The sequence below is a fragment of the Mytilus californianus genome, unplaced genomic scaffold (assembly GCF_021869535.1).
Source record: "Mytilus californianus isolate M0D057914Y unplaced genomic scaffold, xbMytCali1.0.p SCAF_3, whole genome shotgun sequence".
NCBI classification, from domain to species: Eukaryota; Metazoa; Mollusca; class Bivalvia; order Mytilida; family Mytilidae; genus Mytilus; species Mytilus californianus.
In genome coordinates, this window is record NW_026262679.1 from 60,077,575 (window position 1) to 60,101,564 (window position 23,990).

Sequence of the window (23,990 nt, forward strand, 5' to 3'; positions counted from 1 at the left end):
CAAGTTCTTTGATGGATTGAGACCGGAGATGAAGAATATTGTCCGCTACAAGAAAGATACCATCACAGATTTTCATTCCTTACTGAAAGCTACAAGAGAAATAGAGAATCAACATAACATCAAGCCATCTTTGAAAAAGAAACCATCTATGCATGCTACTAGTAAATCAACGACAACAACTGTAGAAAACAGGCAAATTCAGCAGCTTACAGCTTTGGTGAAACAACTCTCACAAGATGTCAAGGCTTTGAAGGAAGATAGAAATTGTGACCAACCATCTACTAACATTCAATGGTCAAGAAGAGATACATCATGGACACCATACCACCCAGACGAAACAACCATATACAGACCAGTAGAACAACACAGAAGACGCAAACAGAATGATTTCACCTGTTGGCGCTGCAGGCAGCCAGGACACTACGCCGTAGACTGCACTGTACGACTTGATCATTCAAGAAAGACACAGCGTGCTCTGAACCTCCAACAAACGTTCATCATGAAACAATCAACACAACAAACTGAACAGAAATCGTCCACATCAGGACTACTTGGTTCATCAAATGAAGTCACTATTACTATAAATGGAATTAATACAACAGCACTTCTCGACACAGGTTCAACTGTATCAACGATAAGCGAGAGTTTTTACAATCAGCATCTATATTCAACGCCATTACAGTCACTCAGTTTTGTTTTGAACATAGAATGCGCCGATGGACAACGTTTACCTTACAAAGGATACATTGAAGCTGACTTGCAACTTCAAGGAGCAGCTGACAACAAGATTCAACCTGGTGTATTCCTCATCATACCAGACAGCGAATATCATAAAGAAGTACCACTGCTTATCGGAACAAACATCTTATCTGAAGTTATGAAGGACATCAAACAAGAACATGGTACACGTTTTCTACAAGATACTAACCTGATGACACCATACTACTTAGCATTCAGATGTATGACCTTAAGAGAGAAAGAACTTGAAAGACAACATAACCGTTTGGCACTGGTGAAATCAGCAGAGACAAAACCGATTATCATACAACCTAACACCGAAGTAGTTATCAAAGGCTATATGGACAAGATGTTACCGTATCCATCAACCGTTTCCATGCTGTATGCAACTTCAAACTCAGTAATACCTAACGACTTAGATATTGTACCAGCTGTAATCACATACGACCAGAATCAACGAGATGATATTCCAGTTCACATTTCGAACATTTCTACAAGAACAGTAACCGTTGCACCTAGAGCTCTTTTATGTGAACTTCAACCAGTGACCATAACAACAGAACAAGTAAAACCAGATGACAACAATCAAATTGATATCTTCAAAGATATACACTTACCAGACGATATGAAACCAGATGAACTTCAACGAGGAAAGAACTTGATAAACCGATACAACGACATATTCTCCAAGAGCGACACAGATATTGGTTATACGTCGTTAGTGAAACACCGAATAGATTTAACAGATAACACTCCATTTAAACAACGACATCGACGAATACCACCGTCAATGCTAGAAGAAGTCAGAGATCATCTTCAGCAATTACTGTCAGCAGGCATCATAAGGCGTTCACATTCACCATGGTCGTCTAACGTCGTCTTAGTCCGGAAGAAAGATGGGAAACTCCGCATGTGCGTTGATTATCGTCAACTGAACCAGCTGTCCATCAAAGATGCCTACGCACTTCCGAGAATTGAAGAAATCCTTGAATCGCTAGGTGGAAACAAGATATTTACAGTGCTTGATATGAAGTCAGGTTATCATCAAGTGGAGTTAGAGGAGGAGCACAAACAACGAACAGCTTTCACTGTAGGACCACTTGGTTTCTTCGAATTCAACCGATTGCCATTTGGGTTAGCGAATTCACCAGCTACATATCAGAGATTGATGGAAGAATGCCTTGGTGACTTACATGCAAGAATTTGTTTCATCTACTTAGACGATCTAATCATCTTTTCAAAAACCTTGGACGAACATCTAGATCGCCTCGAGAGAGTTTTCCAGCGTCTCCGAGAAGTTGGCCTAAAGTTATCTCCGAAGAAGTGTTCTTTCTTTCAACGAAAGGTGAAATACGTTGGTCACATCGTATCAGAGAAAGGAGTTGAGCCAGATCCAGATAAGATCGACAAAGTCACTAATTGGCCAAGACCAACAACACCCGAAGAAGTCCGACAATTTCTAGGCTTCGTTGGCTACTACAGGAAGTTCATCAAAGACTTCTCAAAGATTGCTCGCCCTTTGACGGATTTGATGCCTACAACAGGAAAAAAGATTAAAGGAAAGAAGCCGAAGAAAGATCACAAGCAACAACCATGGCAATGGAATAGAGAACAGGAGAAAGCCTTTCAACAGTTGAAAAGTCATCTTGCATCACCGCCAATACTAAGTTTTCCCGACTCCGAACATCCATTTGAGCTGCACACCGACGCTTGTATTAATGGACTTGGAGCTGTTCTTTATCAGACACAGGAAGGAAAACAGCGAGTGTTAGCTTATGCCAGCAGAGGCTTGTCAAAATCAGAAACTACCCAGTACACAAACAAGAATTCCTGGCGTTAAAATGGGCCGTCACAGAGAAATTTAAGGATTACCTATATGGCCAGAAGTTTACAGTTTACACAGATAATAACCCTCTGACGTACGCACTTACCACAGCGAAGTTAGATGCCACAGGACATCGTTGGCTTGCAGCATTAGCATCCTTCGATTTCAACATCGTTTATCGACCAGGCAAAAACAACGCAGATGCTGATGGACTGTCACGTCTTCCTGGTATTCACACCAAACCAGATAACATCTCAGAGGAATCTGTCAAGGCTATATGCAGCTTAGTACAACCTGTTGCATATGTAGAGTCTTTATCACACCAACCAGATGCTTTAGACAACATACCTGATATGCTCAAAGAACATCAAATCAACATCAGAGATGAGCAGATGAACGACTCTACAATAAGATACTGGATAGACAAAGTCAGTAAGAAGATGAAACCCAGAAAGCATGATGTACCGTCGTCACCATTCCACAACATGCTGTATAATAATTTTGACAAGCTGAAGATCAAGCGTGGTATATTATACAGAACAACTACTGACAACGACACTACCAAATATCAACTTGTACTGCCAGCGTCTCAGATCTCAACAGTACTCAGATCACTGCACAACAATATGGGACACCAGGGAAGAGACAGGACAACATCATTAGTCAAAGAGCGCTTCTTCTGGTATGGCATGACTAGAGATATTGAACAGTGGATCCAGAGATGTCCAAGATGTATATGGCGTAAGACTCCAACCAACGACAGAGCTCCATTGACCAGTATCAGAACTACTCAACCCATGGAGATAGTCTGTATGGACTTTCTGAAGTTAGAAGTTTCCAAGGGCGGATACCAGTACGTATTGGTGATTACAGATCATTTTACCCGATACGCACAGGCCATTCCAACGAAAAACATGACAGCCCGAACCACTGCTGAAGCTTTCTTCAAGAACTACGTGGTACATTATGGACTTCCAGAAAGAATACACAGCGACCAAGGTGCTAACTTTGAGAGCCGTCTAGTCAAAGAGTTATGTGATATTACCGGCATCAAGAAGTCACGGACAACGCCATATCACCCACAAGGCAACGGACAATGCGAAAGATTCAACAGGACACTCATCAACATGCTTGGAACTCTTGAGAAAGATAAGAAAACAGACTGGAAGTCTTACATTGGTCCTATTGTCCATGCCTACAACTCGACCAAGCATGACACTACAGGCTTCACACCGTTCCAGCTGATGTTTGGTCGACAGCCGAAGCTACCAGTAGATTTAGCTTTTGGGATTGACAGTGATAGAGAACCGAAAATTATGACGAAGTATGTTGAAGATCTGAGACAGAAATTAAAGAAATCTTACCAACTTGCATCATCAGCTGCAGAAAAATCACAGGGTAAACAGAAGCAAGCTTATGACATCAGAGTTAAAGGAGCCATTTTACATAAAGATGATCGAGTACTTGTGAAGATTCTTGCCTTCGATGGAACCCACAAGTTACAGGATAAATGGGAAGAAGATCCATATGTAATCCTCGATCAGCCCAATACAGAACTACCTGTCTATGTAGTTAGGAAAGAGAATGGTCATGGAAGAAAACGAACGCTTCATAGGAACCATCTACTACCCATTGGAAGCATCAACGAGGAACTTGTGGAAGAGAACACAACTCACCAAATGCCAGTTCCTTTGCCAAGAAGAAGTAAAAGAAAACCAGCATCACCAAAGAAGAAAACTGCTCCAGTAGAAGTTTCAACAGACTCCAACACAGAGAGTGAGGATGAATCAATGGTGTATGTCGTGGTTGAAGAGCCTCCGCAAGATGTTCAACAAGATATTCAGCCGGATGGCGTTATCCAAGCAGATGATGAAACAGCATCGGTTGAGGAGGAGGCTACTGTTCCTGGTAACGCTGATGACGATCAGGACCGCACCGAGGAGCAATCTGAATTAGAGGAGGACGCTTCTTTGCCTGAGGAATCAGGAGGTTCAGAGCACGAAACATCACTAGAAGATCAAGTACATGATTTGGCAACAGATGCTTTACATGATGTAACAGATGATGATAGCACGGAATATGAGAACATTGATGATGAAGAAGAAAAAGATGATGACACACCAGAACCACAACAAAGACGATCTACCAGAACCAAGACATCAACAGCTACAACCAAGTACAAGGATTTTGTTGTACCACCAGTCTCCAAGAGTGCACAACCGGAATGGATGGTTCGTGCTGACTACCTTAGGACTGCAGCATCCTCTGGAATGTTTATCAACATGGCTGATGACGTTTCCAGAGCGATGTTGAAGCTGATCACCAAGACAGACGATTAGATGATATATTGTATTTCAGTTTTGTCCAGTATTAGACGAGGACGTCTTTTCCTCACACAGGGGGAAGATCATTGTTGTATATTTTTGTTTATTGTCACCATGATTTCAGTTATGTCTTGGAAGACATTCTCGCAGCAGGGGGAGAATGTGACAGAGTATATTTTTACATATTTCATTTATTAGTATTTTACATTTTATTACATGCCAGATATTATACTTTATTCATTCACTCTGATCATTTGATCTTTTGATTTATAGTTTATTATCTCTTTACACTATAAATTGTATGAAAGTTCTAGTCAGTCATACTTCATTGAGCAAAATTTTAATTGTATCTACCCGTCCAACTCATTAGTAAATTAATTGTCACACCTTGTTTATCTTTATGGTCAGTTCTTATTGGTCATTCTGGACACACCTCAGATTTTGGAAAAGAAGTAATGGTGGTTAATTCTTGAAAATTGGAGACATACATATTTAATATTTACTTCTTATTTAAACCATATATAGTGATGAAACTTATATAGAGACATTCTATTTAGTGCTCGTTAGTACTCACTGAAGTTTCCATACTTTGGAATCACTGTAGTTATTGGAAATTACATTCTTTATATCTGGTAAGTAGATTTTATGTTCTTTGTGGTGTATGAAAGGCGTATGCAGTGCATGCTATACAATTCTGCCCGTTTATAGGTAAGTATGCCCATAGACCTTAGATATGATAGGAGTAAGATAGTTTATGTATTAATCTGAGAATATATGATTTGAATCTGTAGTTTGGATGTAGAAAGGGAGATTTACGAATGATTTTGAAAGTGACCTTGACCTTTCAGTTATGGATCTATGACGTCACATTGACAATTGCGTTAATATTGCCATATATGGTAATTTTGTGTAATAGCTTGATTTTATTATATCAGTCTTTAATATGTTGTATTTTGTATAAGGGATCATTATTTTCCTAGATCCTAGTATTTACTATTGTGTATTATTTTCAGGACACATAGATTATGATGTTCCTGTAACATACTGGTTGTACTGTAGATGTTAGATATATAACCTGGTTCCACAGATTGGTAAGGGTCATATTATATTGTACCTATATGTCAGTTAACTTGAGTTCGATAATAGATATTAAACATTACAGTAGTGCATACGAACTTAATAGCTAGAATACTATAGTGAACAGTTAATAACCTTCGTATGGTAAAGGTTTTATGAATGACACTCGTTTATGAAGTACGATACATTCGACTTGTTTATAATACGCTTGGTTGATTATAATGATATGCTATTTGATACGACTTATCAGATACATGTATTTGTATTTAGAAATATAATTGCAAGTTTGTTGCATATTATGAATGTCACTGCATTCTTGATACTCAGTATAGTTTATTGTATATGGAATAGAATATTTCATACGATCTTGTAACATTGTTAATTACACCAGTATACTATTTGTATGATTCTAGTATAAGAATTTAATAAGACTGTGATATTGATAAATGTGATAATTATATGCTATTGTTATTGCAGGGTTATTTTCCCTATGTTTACTTGTATAATAAAGTGATGTCAAAGAACCCTAGACTTGTCGTTTATGGAACCCCCGTAAAACAAGACTATTATATATGTATAGAAAAAATGGCTTATAACACATTTTAGCATTGTTTGTTTACGTTTTCTTGTTGTGATGATTTTCGGTTTCGGTCCCATAAAATGCTCACATTCTGACGTCATCGTTCTATGACGTCGGGTAGCTCTTTCTTAAAAAAAAGCATGACGTGGGAGTACGATCGGAACAGCCCAAGCAATATATTCATATTTTACCATGTGTGTGTACACAAAGCGTTTGAAGGACGTCATGTTAGAATTTAATATAATGATTGGGGGCGAACGTGTATTGGGAGCGAACGGACCTGATACCCTTATACACTTTACAAATTCAAATATTTTCTCATTAAAAATGCCCCAATTTACAACTTTTTATTAAATTATAATCAAATGGTAACAAGTTTAGGTTTCTCTACATCCAAAAAAATCACATGGATAATGGAACTTGAAAGCTATGGTCCCAGACACAGGCACTTGTTTTCTATCCATGAGGGTAGGAATGCCCTTCACCGTCGGGCGTCAAACGGTCATTTTTGGCTACCGTTAGTGTCAATTTGGTTAAAATTTTATATCCTTATGGTGATTCGTCAGAGGTCTCAAATAATTAACCGTTACCGTTATTTTTGGAAAGAATTTAACGCGATTCGTCAAAATCAGTCAATTATTTTACCATCATAAAGAAAGTGTTCGTTTTCATCGTCATGCACAACAAATTACCGTTAACGTCATTTGGCCAATTTTTTTACCGTTATTCGTCATGAAGGTACCCCCATTCCGACCCTCATCCATGCACAACCACTATCGACGTATGCCTGTGCCTGTGGTCCCACAGCCAATATCATTTCCTCACAGTTACAGTTTTTTTCGGGATGATTATTCTCTCGAATGTTTTACATTTGATATTGACATAACGATTTTATATTGCAATTACCCAGCTTCATTTGAATTATTTCGGTTCATATCTTTATCTCTGTGCATTGGCATCTCTCTCAATAATTTTAAGATGGCGTTGACGTGACCACGGGGAGATACCCACAGTACTTCGGCAAATTCCGGCTTGCCGGAAATTTTACACGGAAAGATTCGAGACCTACGGTAAGATATTCGCCACAATACTGTAGTCGCCTCAGACAATAAGCACTATTGAACTCCCAATAGCAATCACTTATTTCCATAGAAGTGTCAAAAGGGGGCATTCTTCCCACTGCCATAATATCAGAGACATATAATACTATATGTCTCTGATAATATACATGAAAAAAGAAAACACTATTGTTCTCTATTCTTTATATTTTAGCACCTCATTATTCTCTATTCTTATTTTTTTTTGTGTCCATTTTTCTCTATTCTTTATATTTTTTGCCCATTATTTTCTATTTGTTTTGAAAGAGATATGAAATTATTGTTGATGCCTTCTACAAAATCCGTTCACAGAATTTGGATTTAAACTTATGTGTTATTGCTACAAACGTTTACGTTTAAATGCTGTGAAAATATTAGGGGGTCACCTGATTCGTTTTTTCCCCAGTAGAAATTAATTAATCTCACTTATGTAGTGTAATTACAGTACCACTCCATGACCCAATCCTCAGAAATATTTTAGAATTTCATGGATCATCGAATACAGGTCAAAGTCCATTTTAATGGTTTTGACATTGACCGTTCAAGATTTATGCCCCTTAGTTACCTTATATATGTAATTTCTCATCACTTGGCGGCGTCCGTAGTTGTTAATTTTTTTTTTTAATCTCTGAAATAGCTTGGCCAAATTTAACCAAACTTGGCCACAAACTTCACTGGGGTATCTAGTTGAGTGTCTGCCAACCAACATGGTCGACATGGCTTAGAATAGAACACAGGGGTAAAATGTAAATTTGTATTATCTTGAAAAAAAACTCTTATAAATAAGAGAAAATCTGACGGGGCTGAAATGTTCAGAAACTGTTGTATGACTTCTTATTTGAGTTATTATCCTAAAATGACAAATTTTATGTTTTTTTTTCATTTTTGCCTATTATCTTGAAAACTATCATATTGATTGATTGATTTGTGTTTAACGCCACTTTCAACACTATTGTGCTATTTCCTTGTAGTCATTTTTTATTGGTGGAGGAAGCCGGGAGCCCGGAGAGAACCACCGACCTTCGGTAGGAAACTGACAATGCTGGTCAATTAAGATTGGAATCAAGTGCACCTGCCCCGTGCGGGATTCGAACTCACACCCTCAGTGTTGACTGGCTAGTGATACAGTAGTTCGACTACTTAGACCACTCGGCCATGCACCGAGGCCCCGAAAACTATCATAGATGGAGAGAAACTTAAATAGCAAATATGACCAGCAAGATCTACAAATAAGTCAACATGACTAAAGTTGTCTTGACGACTTCTTATTTGAGTAATTGCGATGATTTTTAATATTTTTTGTGTGTTTTTGCGTAATGTCGTAAAATCTACAATAGCCTCTATAGATAGAAACTTTAAAAAGCAAAAATGATCAGCAAGACAGTTCTATAGATAGGAAATTTAAAAAAAAAAAAAAAAAAAAGCAAGACAAGATCCACAAATAAATCGTATGGCCTAGTCGACTTCTTATATGAGTTATTGCTCTTTCATGATGATTTTTACCAATTTTTAGTGTTTTGCCTATTATCTTGAAAACTAATAGCTAGATAGACAATTTAGTCAGCAAAATGATCAGCAAGACGAGTTCTACAAATAAGTCAAATTTTGCTAAAATCGTCACATTAGACTCTTTATAGAAGTGAGACTAAAGATTTTTTTTTTACCGTTTTTGTGTTTTGAGGTGAAAAATAAAGAATAAAGTGAAACTGTAAACATAGAAAACTATCAACAAAATAGAGATTTGTGTCATGATTCTATTTTAACCCACGATGTTGAAGAGTGTCCATTGTTCAAGATGCACATATACCTTAGGTGAGCAACACGGTCTTTTTGGAGCCTCTAGAGATATATGATACAATTGTATTATAATTTTCTCTTGAGCCTAATTATTCTTATTTCCAGATGATAATGTAAGTACTGTTTAATAAAAACTTCAAAATGCAGGGAGATGGAACATGACCCTCAATTTGTTTTTGTATTGCACCTCAGATGTACCCGTCGTCACAACCCTCGTTTAACCATTATAACCCTCATTTCCCATGCATGTAACAATTATAACCCTCATTTTCCATTTATTTAACCATTATTCCCTCGTCGCAGAAACATTTGCATAATTCCTGTTTAGCTCAACAGGCCTAAAAGGCCATATGGGCTTTTGCCATTACTTGGCGTCCGTTGCTGTAAACTCTTTAAACAATCTTCTCTGAAAATAATAGGCCAAATGTTACCAGACTTTATCTGAATGTTCCTTTGGGTATCTTGTTTTAAAATTGTATCATAATGGATTTGATCCATCAGCAAACATGGCCACTGTTACTTAGAATAGAACACGGGGGTAAAATTCAGTTTTTGGCTAGATCTATAAAAGCAGTGGACAAATCTGAGCGATGGTAAAAATGATCAGCAGGTCAGATCTATCTCGTGTCCTATGTAATTTTCAGAAAAAAATAAGACAATCTAGTTAGAAGTAATTGAGCCTTAAATGTCAATTTTTGGAAATTTTGATTTTTTTTGGTTTAATATATTGAATACCATATATATATATATATATATTGTTTGTGCTGTATTTAGACCCCTCTAACAAGAAATTTGTTTTGCATGCACACGTATAAAAATTGCGGTTTTTATCGAACGCAATCATAGGTTTGAACGTTGTTTTCATCGTTTGGGCTTGTATTATATTTGCCTTCGGGTTTATATGATCCGTTCATCCTATTTTGACTCCTCAAAATTCAAGAGTCTATCCTAAATTAAGGTAAATTGTATGGCTTTCCAACTACCGTTTCGATTCCTAACACCACGGAAGAGACATTAATTGTCTCTATCCGGATATGGTGTACGAAAACCTTTGCACCTTTTGTTTGCGGTATACCATCTTTTCCGCAAGTTTATTGTTTTCTGTTTAGTATGAAATTTATAATTAAGATCCATTTATTACATCGGTGATCCGTTTATTTGGCAATCGCCAATGCCAGTCAGCAGGGTTTAAGAACATGTGTTGTTCGACCTGTTAGTCAAATGCGTTTTGTTAAAATATACTTTTTCACTTTTTTGGTCTTTTGGAAAATGTTGTTTGTGCTGTATTTAGACCCTCTAACAAGAAATTTGTTTTTCATGCACACGTATAAAAATTGCGGTTTTTATCCAACGCAATCATAGGAAATGCAGGATAGTCATGAAGCAGCAAGCAGTCACCGATATTGAAATTGAAAGAAGGTGCAAACAGATAATGGAGAACTATGAGGAGAGAATTACATCCCTAGAAAAGACTGTTGACAAGAAATGTGACGAGGACAGAGTTAAAGAGATTGTTAGAGAGGAAATAAAAACCAGTAATGAGGATATGGTAAAGATGATGGTAAAAGAGGAAGTCAGCAAACTAGAAGCACCAGGATCAATCACAGAAGAAAGTTGTAATGAGGAGGAAGTGAAAGCCATAATAACTGAGGAAATAAGTAAGATACAAAAGCCAGAAAATATAGGAGATGGAGAATCCCCAAATGATGAGGCATATAACTCAACTAACCCTAAAAGAAGAAAGGAGACAGTAACAAATGTTCTAGAAGAAATCAATGAGAGAAAATCAAGAGAAAACAACCTGATTGTCTTTGGGATTCCTGATAAGGATGAAGAGAGCAAAGAAGAAAGAGATATAGCTGAGAAAGAAAAACTAAACGAGCGCTTTAAAGACTGCAAAATACAACTAGATATGGAAAATTTGAAAACTGTCAAAAGACTAGAAAAATTTAACAAAGAAAAATTAAATAGACCAATCTTAGTAAAATTACCAAGTGCAGAACCAAAGATTACCCTATTTAAAAACATACACTATATAAAAGCTAATCCAAAATATGCAAAAGTTGGAATGAGTAACTACCTTACTCAAGCAGAAAGAGAACAAGAGAAAAAGTTATGGGATCAAGCGAGGAAACAAACCGAAGAAGAGGTTTCGGGGGACTACCACTTCAAAGTAAGGGGCCCTCCATGGGCAAGGAAGGTTGTCAAACTAAAGAAGCTAAACTCCTAAAACAGAAAAGAGGAAACGAAAATTAAATAATTTTAATGGTAAAAAAGTGAATGTAGATAATTTTACAGTTTTACCCAAATTAAGCTGCATGTATATACACGAACGCAGACCAGTTATTCAACAAGCTGCCAGAATTAATAGTAAGAACAAGAGATGATAAACCAAAAATAATTGGAATTACAGAGGTTAAACCAAAAAATAACAGGTACCAACCAGGAATTTCAGAATATTCTTCAGCCGATGTATCCGATTACAATATGTTTGGTAAAAATCTAGACAATGACACAGACAGAGGTCTTTTATTATATGTAGATAAATATTGGACGCATCACAGGTCCAAATGAATGCAGAATTCCAAGAAAACTTATTTATAAAGATTAAATTAAATCAGTCAGACCAGTTATTATTAGGCCTAATATATAGATCACCATCAAATAGATCACATGACCATATTAAACAATTAAATATGCTTACTACTGAAGCTTGTAGTAAAGGCTACTCACACATCCTAATAATGGGAGACTACAATTTTCCAGAAATAAATTGGGACAATTGGAATTCACCAGGTGATAGTACGGAAAGTAATGAATACAAATTTTTAGAGAATCTACAAGAAAGTTACCTATTTCAACATGTTACTAGACCAACAAGATGGAGAGGTACCAACACACCCCATACCCTCGACCTGATTTTGACAAATGAAGAACAAATGATCTCAAATTTAGAATACCAAAGTCCGCTATAGGAAAAAGCGATCACTGTACCATGAAATTAGACTTTAATTGCTATACAAATATTAAAAGCAAGCCAAAAACAATCAAATTATTCAGTAGAGGTAACTACATAAAAATAAAAGAAGAATTAGACAAAACAAACTGGATAGAGCTACTACAAAAAGAAAACGATATAGACAATAACTGGAGGGATTTTAAGTATTATTCAAGATATAGACAAAAAATATATCCCAACGAAAGAAAGGAAACAAATCGGCAGAGGAAAAAATAACTTCCCAATGGACAAAAACACCATAGATAAAATTAAAAGGAAAAATATCCTCTCAAAAAAGATAACGCAAAACAATGATCCAGAGGTTAGGAAAGAATACAATAAGATAAGGAATCAAGTGAAAAGCAGAGTAAACAAATTGAAGAGGGAATATGAAAAAAATCTGTCCGAAAAAGCTAAAGAAATCCCTAAGGCTATTTGGAGTTATATTAAATCAAAAACAAAAACCAAAGAAGGAATTGGGGATTTACACATAGATCACTGAAAACCTAAATTAGTCAATTTGACCAATTTAATTGGTCATTTTGACTGTCCTCTAGATGACAATGCACTTTAATCATTTTGACTATGCTCTTAGTCGTTTGACTAGATGGTTAGTCACATTTGACTGAGTAGGGTGGTAATTATGACTATGTTTGGAGGTCAAAATGACTATATGTTATACTCGTTATGACGAAATGGATTGTTCAATTGACTATGCACATTTGTCAGTTTGACAATTGAATGCAGTCCATATGACTTATTGAAATGGTCGAAAGTGACCATGTTGGTTAGTCAACATGATTACTGTGAAAAGTCACGACTGTTAGACTTTTATTTTAATTTGTGTTGTGTTTTTTGTTCTACCATTTTACTTTGTGTGTGTTTCTATCCGTTCTGTACTTTTGTGTTTCATTTCTTCTGTTATTCTACTTTATGTTGTTTCTCTTCCATAGGATTGAAAAATGCATCTGGAATATAATATCATAAAAATACCACAGCAGCAATACTAACAATGACAACAGTATAGGACCACAAAGTGCTCAATGTTCAAAACCTTCCTATATCTTAAGTTTCCATGTGTTACCATTACTCAGTGACATATATTAAAAGTCTAAAAATCAAATAAAGAAAATGTATTTATTATAAACTCATTGTAACATACATTATGATATCCCAACTTAAATATATATTTTATACATTTTCAGTATGTCAGAATTTGAAGTGTTTATTTAAGATATTTTGTCGGTATCAACTCTGCATGTGTCAGTGTAATATTCTCTCTGGTCAAAAATCTCTCAGCTGTGCTCATACAAATAGCAATGTCTTCATTTGCTGAAAAATATAATTATATCATTTTAGAAGCTAAAATATAACAATAAACAAGTATATCAGTCATGTTAAAAGTTAAAAGAAAAAAAAACAAGTTTTAAAATCTTTGATCTAGTGATGTAGTCACTCATCTTTTACCATTATTTTGTAATGTAAGCACCTGGATCTTGACAGCCACCCATCCTATATCACAACATTGTAATGTAAGCACCAGGATCTTGACAGCCACCCATCTTATACCACAACATTATAATGTAAGCACCAGGATCTTGACAGCCACCCATCTTATACCACAACATTGTAATGTAAGCACCGGGATCTTGACAGCCACCCATCTTATACCACAACAGTGTGATGTAAGCACCAGGATCTTGACAGCCACCCATCTTATAACACAACATTGTAATGTAAGCACCAGGATCTTGACAGCCACCCATCCTATATAACAGCATTGTAATGTAAGCACCAGGATCTTGACAGCCACCCATCTTATAACACAACATTGTAATGTAAGCACCAGGATCTTGACAGCCACCCATCCTATATCACAGCATTGTAATGTAAGCACCAGGATCTTGACAGCCACCCTGAGGATTTTTTTTAATTTATTGTTGTGAATATCGATTGCAGTGTTTATTTTTAACAGTTTTTGGTCTGATGAAAAAAAGATATCGCTAAATACTCTTTTCAATCGACAATACGTTGAATGTGTATCAAAATTGATATCCCGTATACATATCTCCCCCTTTTTAATTGTCATTACGTCAACATGTGCCGATATTACATTCATTACACTTCTCTTTCTTAAATTTAATTTTTGTAAGTTAGAATTAAAATATATATACATGATACTTACTTTAAACAATTGGTTTAATTGACAAAATAACAGTTTCGTGCCTCCTGGTTTGTTTACATCTACACGATCTAGGGAACAAAGGGAACGCGAAAGAGTGCGCGTGAAAACCGATACTGATCTACACCACGTGGTGCTGTGACCACTAATATAGTCAAATTGACCGCGCAGGTAGTCACAATGACTAGATTAGTAGTCATATATGCTGTTGACTACCTTTCGGCTAATATTTGACTAACTGAATAGTCATAGTGACTAATTTAAATTTTCAGTGATCCAGAAGATACAAAAACAGATAAAACTGAGGACAACAGCACGAAGGCAAAGATACTAGTAGACTACTTTTCCAGCGTATTCACCAATGATCCTGACGGAGAAGTGCCAACACCAAACCAGGTACCAGTAATTAATGAAATGCCAAAAACAGAAAATAAAGGAGGAAGTAGTGCTGAAGCACTTATCTGCATTAAAAATAGATAAATCACCAGGTATGGACAAACTACACCATAGATTACTAAAAGAGATAGCTGAATCAATAGCAAAACCTTTATGTATTATCTTTAATCAGTCACTTGAGAATAAGACAGTACCTAACGACTGGAAGAAGGCAGTGATAAGTGCAATATTTAAAAAGGGAAATAAATCACTAGCCAAAAATTATAGGCCCGTTAGTTTGACATCGGTAGTATGTAAAATAATGGAGAAAATGATTGCGTGAATTTATTATAGAGCACATGAAAACGAACAACCTTTTCTCTAAAAAACAATACGGCTTTATTGCAGGAAGGTCAACTGGTCTTCAATTATTAGAAGTGATAGATAAGTGGACGGAGGCACTAGATCAAGGTTTAGACATAGACTGCGTATATACTGACTTTATGAATCATTATGCCTTTGATAAGGTCCCTCATAAAAGATTGATAGCCAAAATTAAAAATCTAGGTATTAATAAAGACATAGAAGGGTGAATCACAAACTTCCTACAAGACAGGAAACAAAAAGTCATAGTGAATGGTGAAGAATCAGATTGGGCGAATGTTACATCAGGGATACCCTAAGGATCAGTATTAGGACCACTACTATTTGTACTCTACATAAACGATCTTCCAGACCAAGTGGATTCTGATGCCTACCTATTTGCAGATGACACCAAGATCTTTAGAATAATAAAAACCCAGAATGACAGAAAAATTCTTCAAGAAGATCTACACAAGATGGAAGCCTGGAGTGACAAATGGTTACTCAAATTTCACCCTGAAAAATGTAAATACATGAAAACAAATAAGAAATCTAACAGCACTCATCACTCACCAAATTATAGTCTACTAAATCATCCAATAGCTAAGGTTAAAGAGGAAAAAGATATAGGAGTCCTTATCGACTCAGAACTCACTTTTGAGAACCACATAAGTGAAAAAGTGAATAAGACATACTCCATATTTGCAGTTCTCAGAAGAAAATTTAAATACTTGGGTACTGAGGCATTCATACCATTATATAAAACCATGGTTAGAACCCATTTGGACTATGCTAGTTCAGTTTGGTCTCCATACAAGAAAAAAGATATTGATAAAATAGAAGGAGTCCAAAGAAGGGTAACAAAACAACTACCAGGCCTCAAAGACATGAGCTACCCAGAGAGATTTAAAAAACTAGGCTTACCAACACTATCTTATAGGACTGAGAATAAGAGGGGATATGATTGAAACCTTCAAAACAATAAATGGCTACTATGACAAAGAAGTAAGCTCATTTTTAAAAATGGCAGATGATTCTCAACAAAGATATAGTAGCAGGACATACAGTAACAAAGTCATTCACCAAAGATTCCAATCTAATATCCGTAAACACTCATTCTCTGTTAGAATTGCTAAAACCTGGAACAAACTACCAGATAAAATAACAAAGGTCCCATCCATAAATGCTTTTAAAAACCGACTAGATAAATATTCGTCCGACGAAGAGCTATATTATAATGACTATAGAACAGAAATATCCGGAACTCACGGACAAAATAGTACTAGAAAAAACTTAAATTACGAGTCTGGTGAAGAGGAACCTTAAGGGATCCTGTACTGGAAATCAAATATAAGTAACTATAAGTAAGTAAATCAATGGGACGAAAGTTGCATGGACGAGTTCGCCCTTGTTATTTTTCGACAACTCAGCGGAGTTTACCGAAGCATTCCGATCTTTCTTATCATTACACACGACGCCATTGATTTACAAGAACAATCTTGTCACTTAAACAAAGAAATAACAAAATACTAAAATACATCCTACATCACCATGGCCGGTAGAGACGATCCAGGGTAAGATACTTTTAATCATTAATGCAGCTGTGCCGATACTGTTTTTGGAAATGGAAAAAGAACCAGAGCAGATATATCCCAAATTTTTGGAATTCCCTGAAAACATTTCCCTCCCAAAACTATGACTGTAACTTAAAATAACAGCACACATATAGTCCAACATTGAATTTAGTATATGTCAATTATTATTTGATAAGTATAGTATTTTTTCAAATCAAATCTATTTATAAGTATATTCTCAGAATATGAGAGAAAAACGACGAAACGCGAAATACCACGAATGTAATACGAGATGAATGTTTATTGTTGCATAACGTTTAACAGAAACTAATAAATTAAAATGTTTAAATGTTGATAAAGAAAAAGAATATTGTTACTATTAGTAAATTTAGTGGTTTTTTACATCATGTACATTAATATAATTTGTATTTCACTATTTGTGGTCTTGTTTGAATTATGAATAACTTTTTTGATGACTTTCTTTGTAATCTAGTTATAAATATAGTAGAATTCATGAAAATCCTGTAGACAACTTAGATATTTGCTGCTGCTGCATCCTAATTAGTATAAAAAACCTCTTCAAACACAATAAGTGAAGTTTTTATAGTTGCCTGTCACCATGGTTACTGAATAAACATTTTAACATATTTGGCATGTGATCAGTTCCCCAATTGATGCATGTAATGTTAAGAAAACCAAATAATACACTATCTATAAATGAAATGTGTGTAAAAATGAGAAAATCTATTTTTCAGAAAATTTTTTGTTGGAAACCTCAGTTGGCAAACAGACAATGGTAAGATATAAAGTAAAAGGATCTCGATAAGGAAGAGAGTTTTTGTGTAGCAAATAGTTGATATATATATATACATTGTATATTGAACTTTGCAATAGAAGTAACTGTATCCAGTGTTCACCCCAGGCCCTTAAAGGACCGCGGGTCTGCGATGTATAATTTTTGAGCGCGGTGCTATCGGTCTTACCGCGATGTATAATTTTTGTCCTGGTGCTAAAATTTTCAGTAAAAATATTGTAAATCGGTAAAGGTTGAAATGACTTGTTAAATCTTTTCCGTGCGATATAAAATTCCAGGTGAAATTTGACCAGTATTTTACAGTGAAATCTGTTGATATGAATTTTTATATTAAAAATTTGGAATGAGAACAGAAGACATGTTAAATTAACATTTTTCTAGAATTCAGCAAATAGTGGCAAAAACCCATCTTTCTCAAATCATTTTATAAACGACATTTCCCTAAGCAATTTTTATTAATCCAGAATTGTAACAAACATCAGAATTTGTTTTAAGGTTCCAAAGCATTGGTTTTACTTTTACCATGAAATAGTTTTGTTTTAGTCTGTTGTCTAGCTTTGTTTTTAAGTCAACAGCATATTAGAATATTATAACTCACTCACTTTAAAGTTAATTCAAAATTGGTTTCCATTCTCCAACTTGAGTTAGCCTCAACCAAATATTATGAAACTTATACACAATGCTTATTACCACAAAATATAGATCAAGTTTGAATTTTGGTAGCGTCACTCCAACTGTTCTAGAGTTATGCCCCTTTATAAATGGAAAAATTACAAAATTTTGAGTTTCCTTTCTCTAACTTAAGTTTGCCTCAACCAAATGTTATGAAACTAATACACAATGCTTATAACCACAAAACACAGATCAAGTTTGAATTTTGGTGGGGTAACTTTAACCATTCTCGAGTTATGCTCCTTTATAAATTGAAAAAAATGCAAAATTTTTAGTTTCCGTTCTTTTAAGTTGCCTCAACCAAATGTTATGAAACTTATACACAATGCTTATTACCACAAAACACAGATCAAGTTGAATTTTGGTGGCGTCACTTTAATCATTATCAAGTTATGCCCCTTTATAAATTGAAAAATTGCAAAATTTTTAGTTTCTGTTCTGTAACTTAGGTTTGCCTCAACCAACTGTTATGAAACTTATACACAATGCTTATTACCACAAAACACAGATCAAGTTTGAATTTTGGTGGCGTCACTCTAACCGTTCTAGAGTTATGCCCCTTTATAAATGGAAAAATTGCAAAATTTTTATTTTCTTCTAAATATCAAGTAATTATAAAATTGGAGTTATCTTCCTTTGTCCATGATTATAGTTGAATCAACTACAGTCAATGCTTTATACAATGCAATGTTTAATTTTGACTTCCACTGATAAAACACAGATCAAGTTTAATTTGGGTAGTGTCACTATTATTGAGTTATGCCCCTTTATAAATCGAAAGATTGCAAAATTTTTAGCTTCCATTCTGTAACTTAAGTTTGCCCCAACCAAACATTATGAAACCCATACACAATATTCATTACCACAAAACTAAGATCAAGTACAAATTTTTTGTTTCCGTTTTCTAACTTTAATTTGCCTCAACCAAATGTTATGAAACTTATACACAATGCCTATTACGACATAATACAGATTGAGTACGAAATTTGGTGAGAACACTTTTACCATTCTTGAGTTATGTCCCTTTATAAACATAAAAATTGCTGAATTTTTCGTTTCCGTTCTCTAACTTTAGTTTGTCTCAACCAAATGTTATAAAACTTATACACAACCGTTTTAGAGTTAAGCGTGTTTACAAATAAAAAAATATCAGAATTTTTCGTTTCTGTTTTCTACTTAAGTTAGTCTCAACCAAATGTTATGAGACTTACGCACAATGCTTATTACCACAAAACTCAGATCAAGTTCAAATTTTGGTAGCGCCACATTTACCGTTCTTCAGTTATGTCCCTTTATAACTATATGATATGCAAGCTGGGGCATCATCTGTGTCCTCATGTGGACACTATCCACATTTATCTTTCATGTAAAAAGAAAATATTGATATGGGGTATGTGTCTAGAAAAAAAAAGATTTTTTTTTATATTATCTAGACGTGCTGTGGAGGTACTTCAGTAGATTTGGAGACCTCAGTGATGCTGTTGTCATCATGGATAGACAGACAGGAAAATCAAGGGGATTTGGTTTTGTCACTTTCCGTGATCCACATTGTGTAGATGAAGTACTACATGAAGGACAGCATACAATTGATGGCAGACAGGTAAATGTCTAAAAATAACTAAATATTGAAATGCTTAGCTTTACCACATACCCCTTTCCTTAGGTCTTGGATGAAAATTTGGTTTTGGCAAGTGAAATAATTATTGGGGAATAGACTTGATAGAAATTTTTTGAATGCCAGTTTGCCTAAAAAATCCCCTAAACATAATTTTTGGGAACAATCAATGACTTACTAGTATAAAATAGGAAATGAATTAATGATAGATCCATAGGCACAGTCTTCATCTTTAAGTCAAAATAAGTAAACTTGTAGAATGTTCTGTAAATATTTGACATTTGGTTCACACAAAATAAAATATACATCTTTACATCAGTGATTAGGAAGAAGATTTTGAAAATTTTAAAAATAAAAAAAATGGGTACTTCAATTTCAATTGGTCTGTTAGATATCATTTTTTTCATTTCACTTATGGAATTTTCTAAGAACAATGTACCCCTCTCTTCCCAATCACTGATAAGTGGAATATAAAAATTATCATAGATAAGAAGTAGTAATAATTCTAATAAAAACAGCCAATTATAAGATCAGATAAATATGGTGACTTATACACCAGTAAGAAAGAAAATATTTAACACAAATTTCATGTTAACCTTGTACCTATGAAAATAATCTGAGTCTTCTTTGCAGCTTAAAATTGTGACAGGACTGATCATAAGAAATAAAAATACAATGTAGATCAAATTAATTACTATTATTTAGGTGCTTCCCTAAAGAATTATATGCCTGTCGCAGAGGAAGGAGAAAGAACAAGGCAATATCAACATACGTGTTTAAGCTTAACAGCAATGAAGGGTAAAGGTCATGTTAATTTAAGATGCGTGGACTTGATCTTGAATAAACGGCTGTTTACACTTCAAATTTAAAGTCCTTTTACGAGGTTCAGGTAGAAAGTTAAAATTGACCTCTAAGGTCATGAACTCTTTTTAAGAAGCTGATTATGTACAGGTTAGAATTAAGAATCATTGAGGCTGTGCATTTTACTTTGCAGTAAGGTTTGTATAGGATTTAGCATCATAAACCTAATTGCTTGCTTATCTGACACCCGTTTATCGAAAATACTAGGATTCATAAATGTATTTTACAGTGAAATCTGTTGATATGAATTTTTATATTAAAAATTTGGAATGAGAACAGAAGACATGTTAAATTAACATTTTTCTAGAGTTCAGCAAATAGTGGCAAAAACCCATCTTTCTCAAATCATTTTATAAACGACATTTCCCTAAGCAATTTTTATTAATCCAGAATTGTAACAAACATCAGAATTTGTTTTAAGGTTCCAAAGCATTGGTTTTACTTTTACCATGAAATAGTTTTGTTTTAGTCTGTTGTCTAGCTTTGTTTTTAAGTCAACAGCATATTAGAATATTATAACTCACTCACTTTAAAGTTAATTCAATATTTCCTCACAAAATGATTTCTTTTTTGACACTAAATGTCATTGAAAGATTTCACTTTTGCTTCCAAGCAGTCAACCTATTCTGATTTAATTAGAAAGGTTTCATTGTATATTTATCTGTCAGACAATCAAGTGAATTTTATGAAGCTGTGTAGGAACACATCCAACCGAACTAGCTTTTGTCATCACCCCAAGTGTAGAGACTTAGAATTATTCGACTCAAGTCTGGAATCCTTGCCCGTTTTAATAATATTGCATTTAAATTTGTCTTTTTCTTCAATCTTGTAGGTGAATGCCAGACCCTGTAACAACAACAATGCCAGACCTGGTAACAACTACAACAGATAGGCAGGATTTGAAGAAGAACAGTTAAATGTTAACAATTACTGTTAACACTTACTGTTAACAAAAAACATCATGTCATAATTTATTTTGTCGAAAAACAATCATGTCTTTTCAATATTCTTTTTAATATGTGTGACAACTATTTTTTTTTATCATAATTTATAACATTTTAGACTGGAATTTTTAGTATCTGAATGCTTTGTTATTCATACTGTAGTTATTTTTACTTAAAAAGTGTCTGTATGAGATCCAATTTCATGAATTCAGGAACAGTATTAACAATATTTGTTAAAATAAATCAGAAAAACAAGTTAATTATTTAATAGGCTTATCATTGTTCAAAGATTTTTTTCCAAGTTAATATTTTTTACCATTTCCAATCCTTAGATTGGTTTTATTGTTTGACCTATCACATGCATCAGTGAGTGAGTTAAACCAAATATCCAATATCATTTAAATTAGAAAATTTAACAAACTGCAACTAGATTTAGGAAGGGACTCTTATAAAGTGTACAATTATTGAAAACGAATATTTTTAAGTATTTACAAAACAATAAGTTATATAATTACAAAACAATTTAAGTTTTATAATTACAAAACAATAAAGTTATGTAATTATAAAACAATAAAGATATATAATTACAAAACTAAAATTTATTTTTATGAGGTAGTTTTTAGGCATTATTGGGTAGATACCAAATGAACCTGAAAATTTCTATCATTTTTATATTCTTTCCACTGGGGTACAGAATGGAAGCTCACTCACTCCCTTAAGATTATTTTATTTTAAAGAAAGCATTTATATATATACATTATCTTTGTGCATCATTGTCTTAAAAAGTAAAATTTTAAATCTTATAATTGTTATTGTTTGTTTGTGTCAGCTTTTTGTCTTGCTTTGACAAAGTCCGAAAATTTAGACTAAGGCCTGCTGTTTCCATCGGTGTCAACAATGAATTAGTTTGTGATTAGGTCAAGTTTATGGGGAACTACTAGTGGTTGGTCAATGATATTTGGTATGCAGTTGTATTAGCATTGGCTCATCTAATTTCCATAGGGAATATCTGGCACCGCCCCCTCAGTCATTGACTTTTGCTTAGGTTACATGTATAAGTTTGTAAAAAAGTCAGTTTAAGGGGAACCATTAGTAGTAGGTCAATGATATTTGTTATGCAGATGTATTAGCATTGGTATTTCTTATTACCATAGAGATTGTTTGGTTCCCTCTAAAGTGGTTCATGGTTCATTGACTTTGAATGTTTTGCATTATTTACATGTTAAAGTTTGTGATTAGATCAGTTTAAGATGAACGACTAATATTAAGTCAATGATATTTGGTATGCAGTTGTCTTGGCATTGCAAGCTTCATTTCCATGGAGATTATATGGCCCACCCCCTCATCATAGTTCATTGACTTTGGAAACTCTTACATAGTTTACAATTTAAAGTTGGTGTTTATGTTAGTTGAATGGGAACTACATATGATAGATAAGTCAATGGTATTTGGTATCACAAAATGAGAGACATAACTCTGTGTCAACAGTTTATGCAAAAAAAGAATAGCAAGGAAGCAGCATTATCATATTTCCTAGCCAGCAAAGCTAGTAAAGTGTATAGTGGTCTTTTATTTGTTTGTCTATCTATCTGCAGTTCCTATCTAGAACGTCTAACGGCTATTCCATTAAAATAGAAATGGGAGTGTAGAAAGGGATTTTCAAACCCCCCCCAGAATCGACATACTTTCTTGGAGTCATTTTGCATACAACCAGAGTAAAAAGATTAATCCTTTACCCTCCCACATCTATTAACTCCGTAAATGGAAAGCCCAAAACCATTGACAGAATTTGCTTGAAACATGAATAAATGGTTAATACCTAATAAATGCTTGCATCTCCTCTGTCGCATTGTTTAAAAAAGGAGATGCTTCGTTTAATACATACCAATAAGAAAGCACATTAGCAGCAATAACTAAAAGTCATTTTGATTGAAACACAGTCTTCATCAATATACAGGTGTTGGGCAACTCAGTGAAAGAATGCATCCAAGAGAAAATTTAACGTCAGTCGGCATGAAGTTAGCATCTTAAATTTGAATTAAAATGTATGAGTGACCTACATCCAGACAATTGGATCAAGATGCTTCAACAGGAAAAAGCCTCCTACCAGAAATTTTCTCTTATTTCATTGTTCATTGCTGAACATCCTGTGGC

General features: G+C 34.6%; 3 protein-coding genes and 1 long non-coding RNA gene across 9 annotated transcripts in view; 2 read left to right on the top strand and 2 right to left on the bottom strand.

The window, feature by feature from the left end:
- LOC127733079 (DAZ-associated protein 1-like) overlaps positions 1–7,588 on the bottom strand; it is a 48,827-nt gene extending 41,239 nt beyond the window's left edge. For 5 of the 6 annotated variants that reach the window (XM_052242359.1, XM_052242360.1, XM_052242362.1 and 2 more), the window contains exon 1: positions 7,451–7,587. In XM_052242359.1, the coding sequence (XP_052098319.1) occupies positions 7,451–7,503 (53 nt within the window). In that variant the 5' untranslated portion in view covers positions 7,504–7,587. Of the gene's footprint in view, positions 1–7,450 lie in introns of all 6 variants that reach the window. The other variant, XM_052242363.1, reaches the window with a different exon arrangement.
- LOC127733080 (uncharacterized) lies at positions 3,283–6,488 on the top strand. Its single transcript, XM_052242364.1, has 2 exons — positions 3,283–5,519; positions 5,901–6,488. The coding sequence occupies exon 1, from the start codon at positions 3,361–3,363 to the stop codon at positions 4,900–4,902; it is 1,542 nt and encodes a 513-aa protein (XP_052098324.1). The 5' UTR covers positions 3,283–3,360; the 3' UTR covers positions 4,903–5,519; positions 5,901–6,488.
- Positions 7,589–13,554: 5,966 nt separating the features above from the next.
- LOC127733107 (uncharacterized) lies at positions 13,555–14,727 on the bottom strand. Its single transcript, XR_007996756.1, has 2 exons — positions 14,622–14,727; positions 13,555–13,768 (listed from the first exon to the last, which is right to left on the bottom strand). It is a non-coding gene; the product is annotated as an uncharacterized LOC127733107 (long non-coding RNA).
- A 2,068-nt stretch (positions 14,728–16,795) lies between these two features.
- On the top strand, positions 16,796–22,642 carry LOC127733094 (heterogeneous nuclear ribonucleoprotein 27C-like). The gene is made up of 4 exons (XM_052242388.1): positions 16,796–16,930; positions 17,686–17,726; positions 19,850–20,016; positions 21,725–22,642. The coding sequence occupies exons 1-4, from the start codon at positions 16,908–16,910 to the stop codon at positions 21,782–21,784; spliced, it is 291 nt and encodes a 96-aa protein (XP_052098348.1). The 5' UTR covers positions 16,796–16,907; the 3' UTR covers positions 21,785–22,642.
- Positions 22,643–23,990: the final 1,348 nt, after the last annotated feature.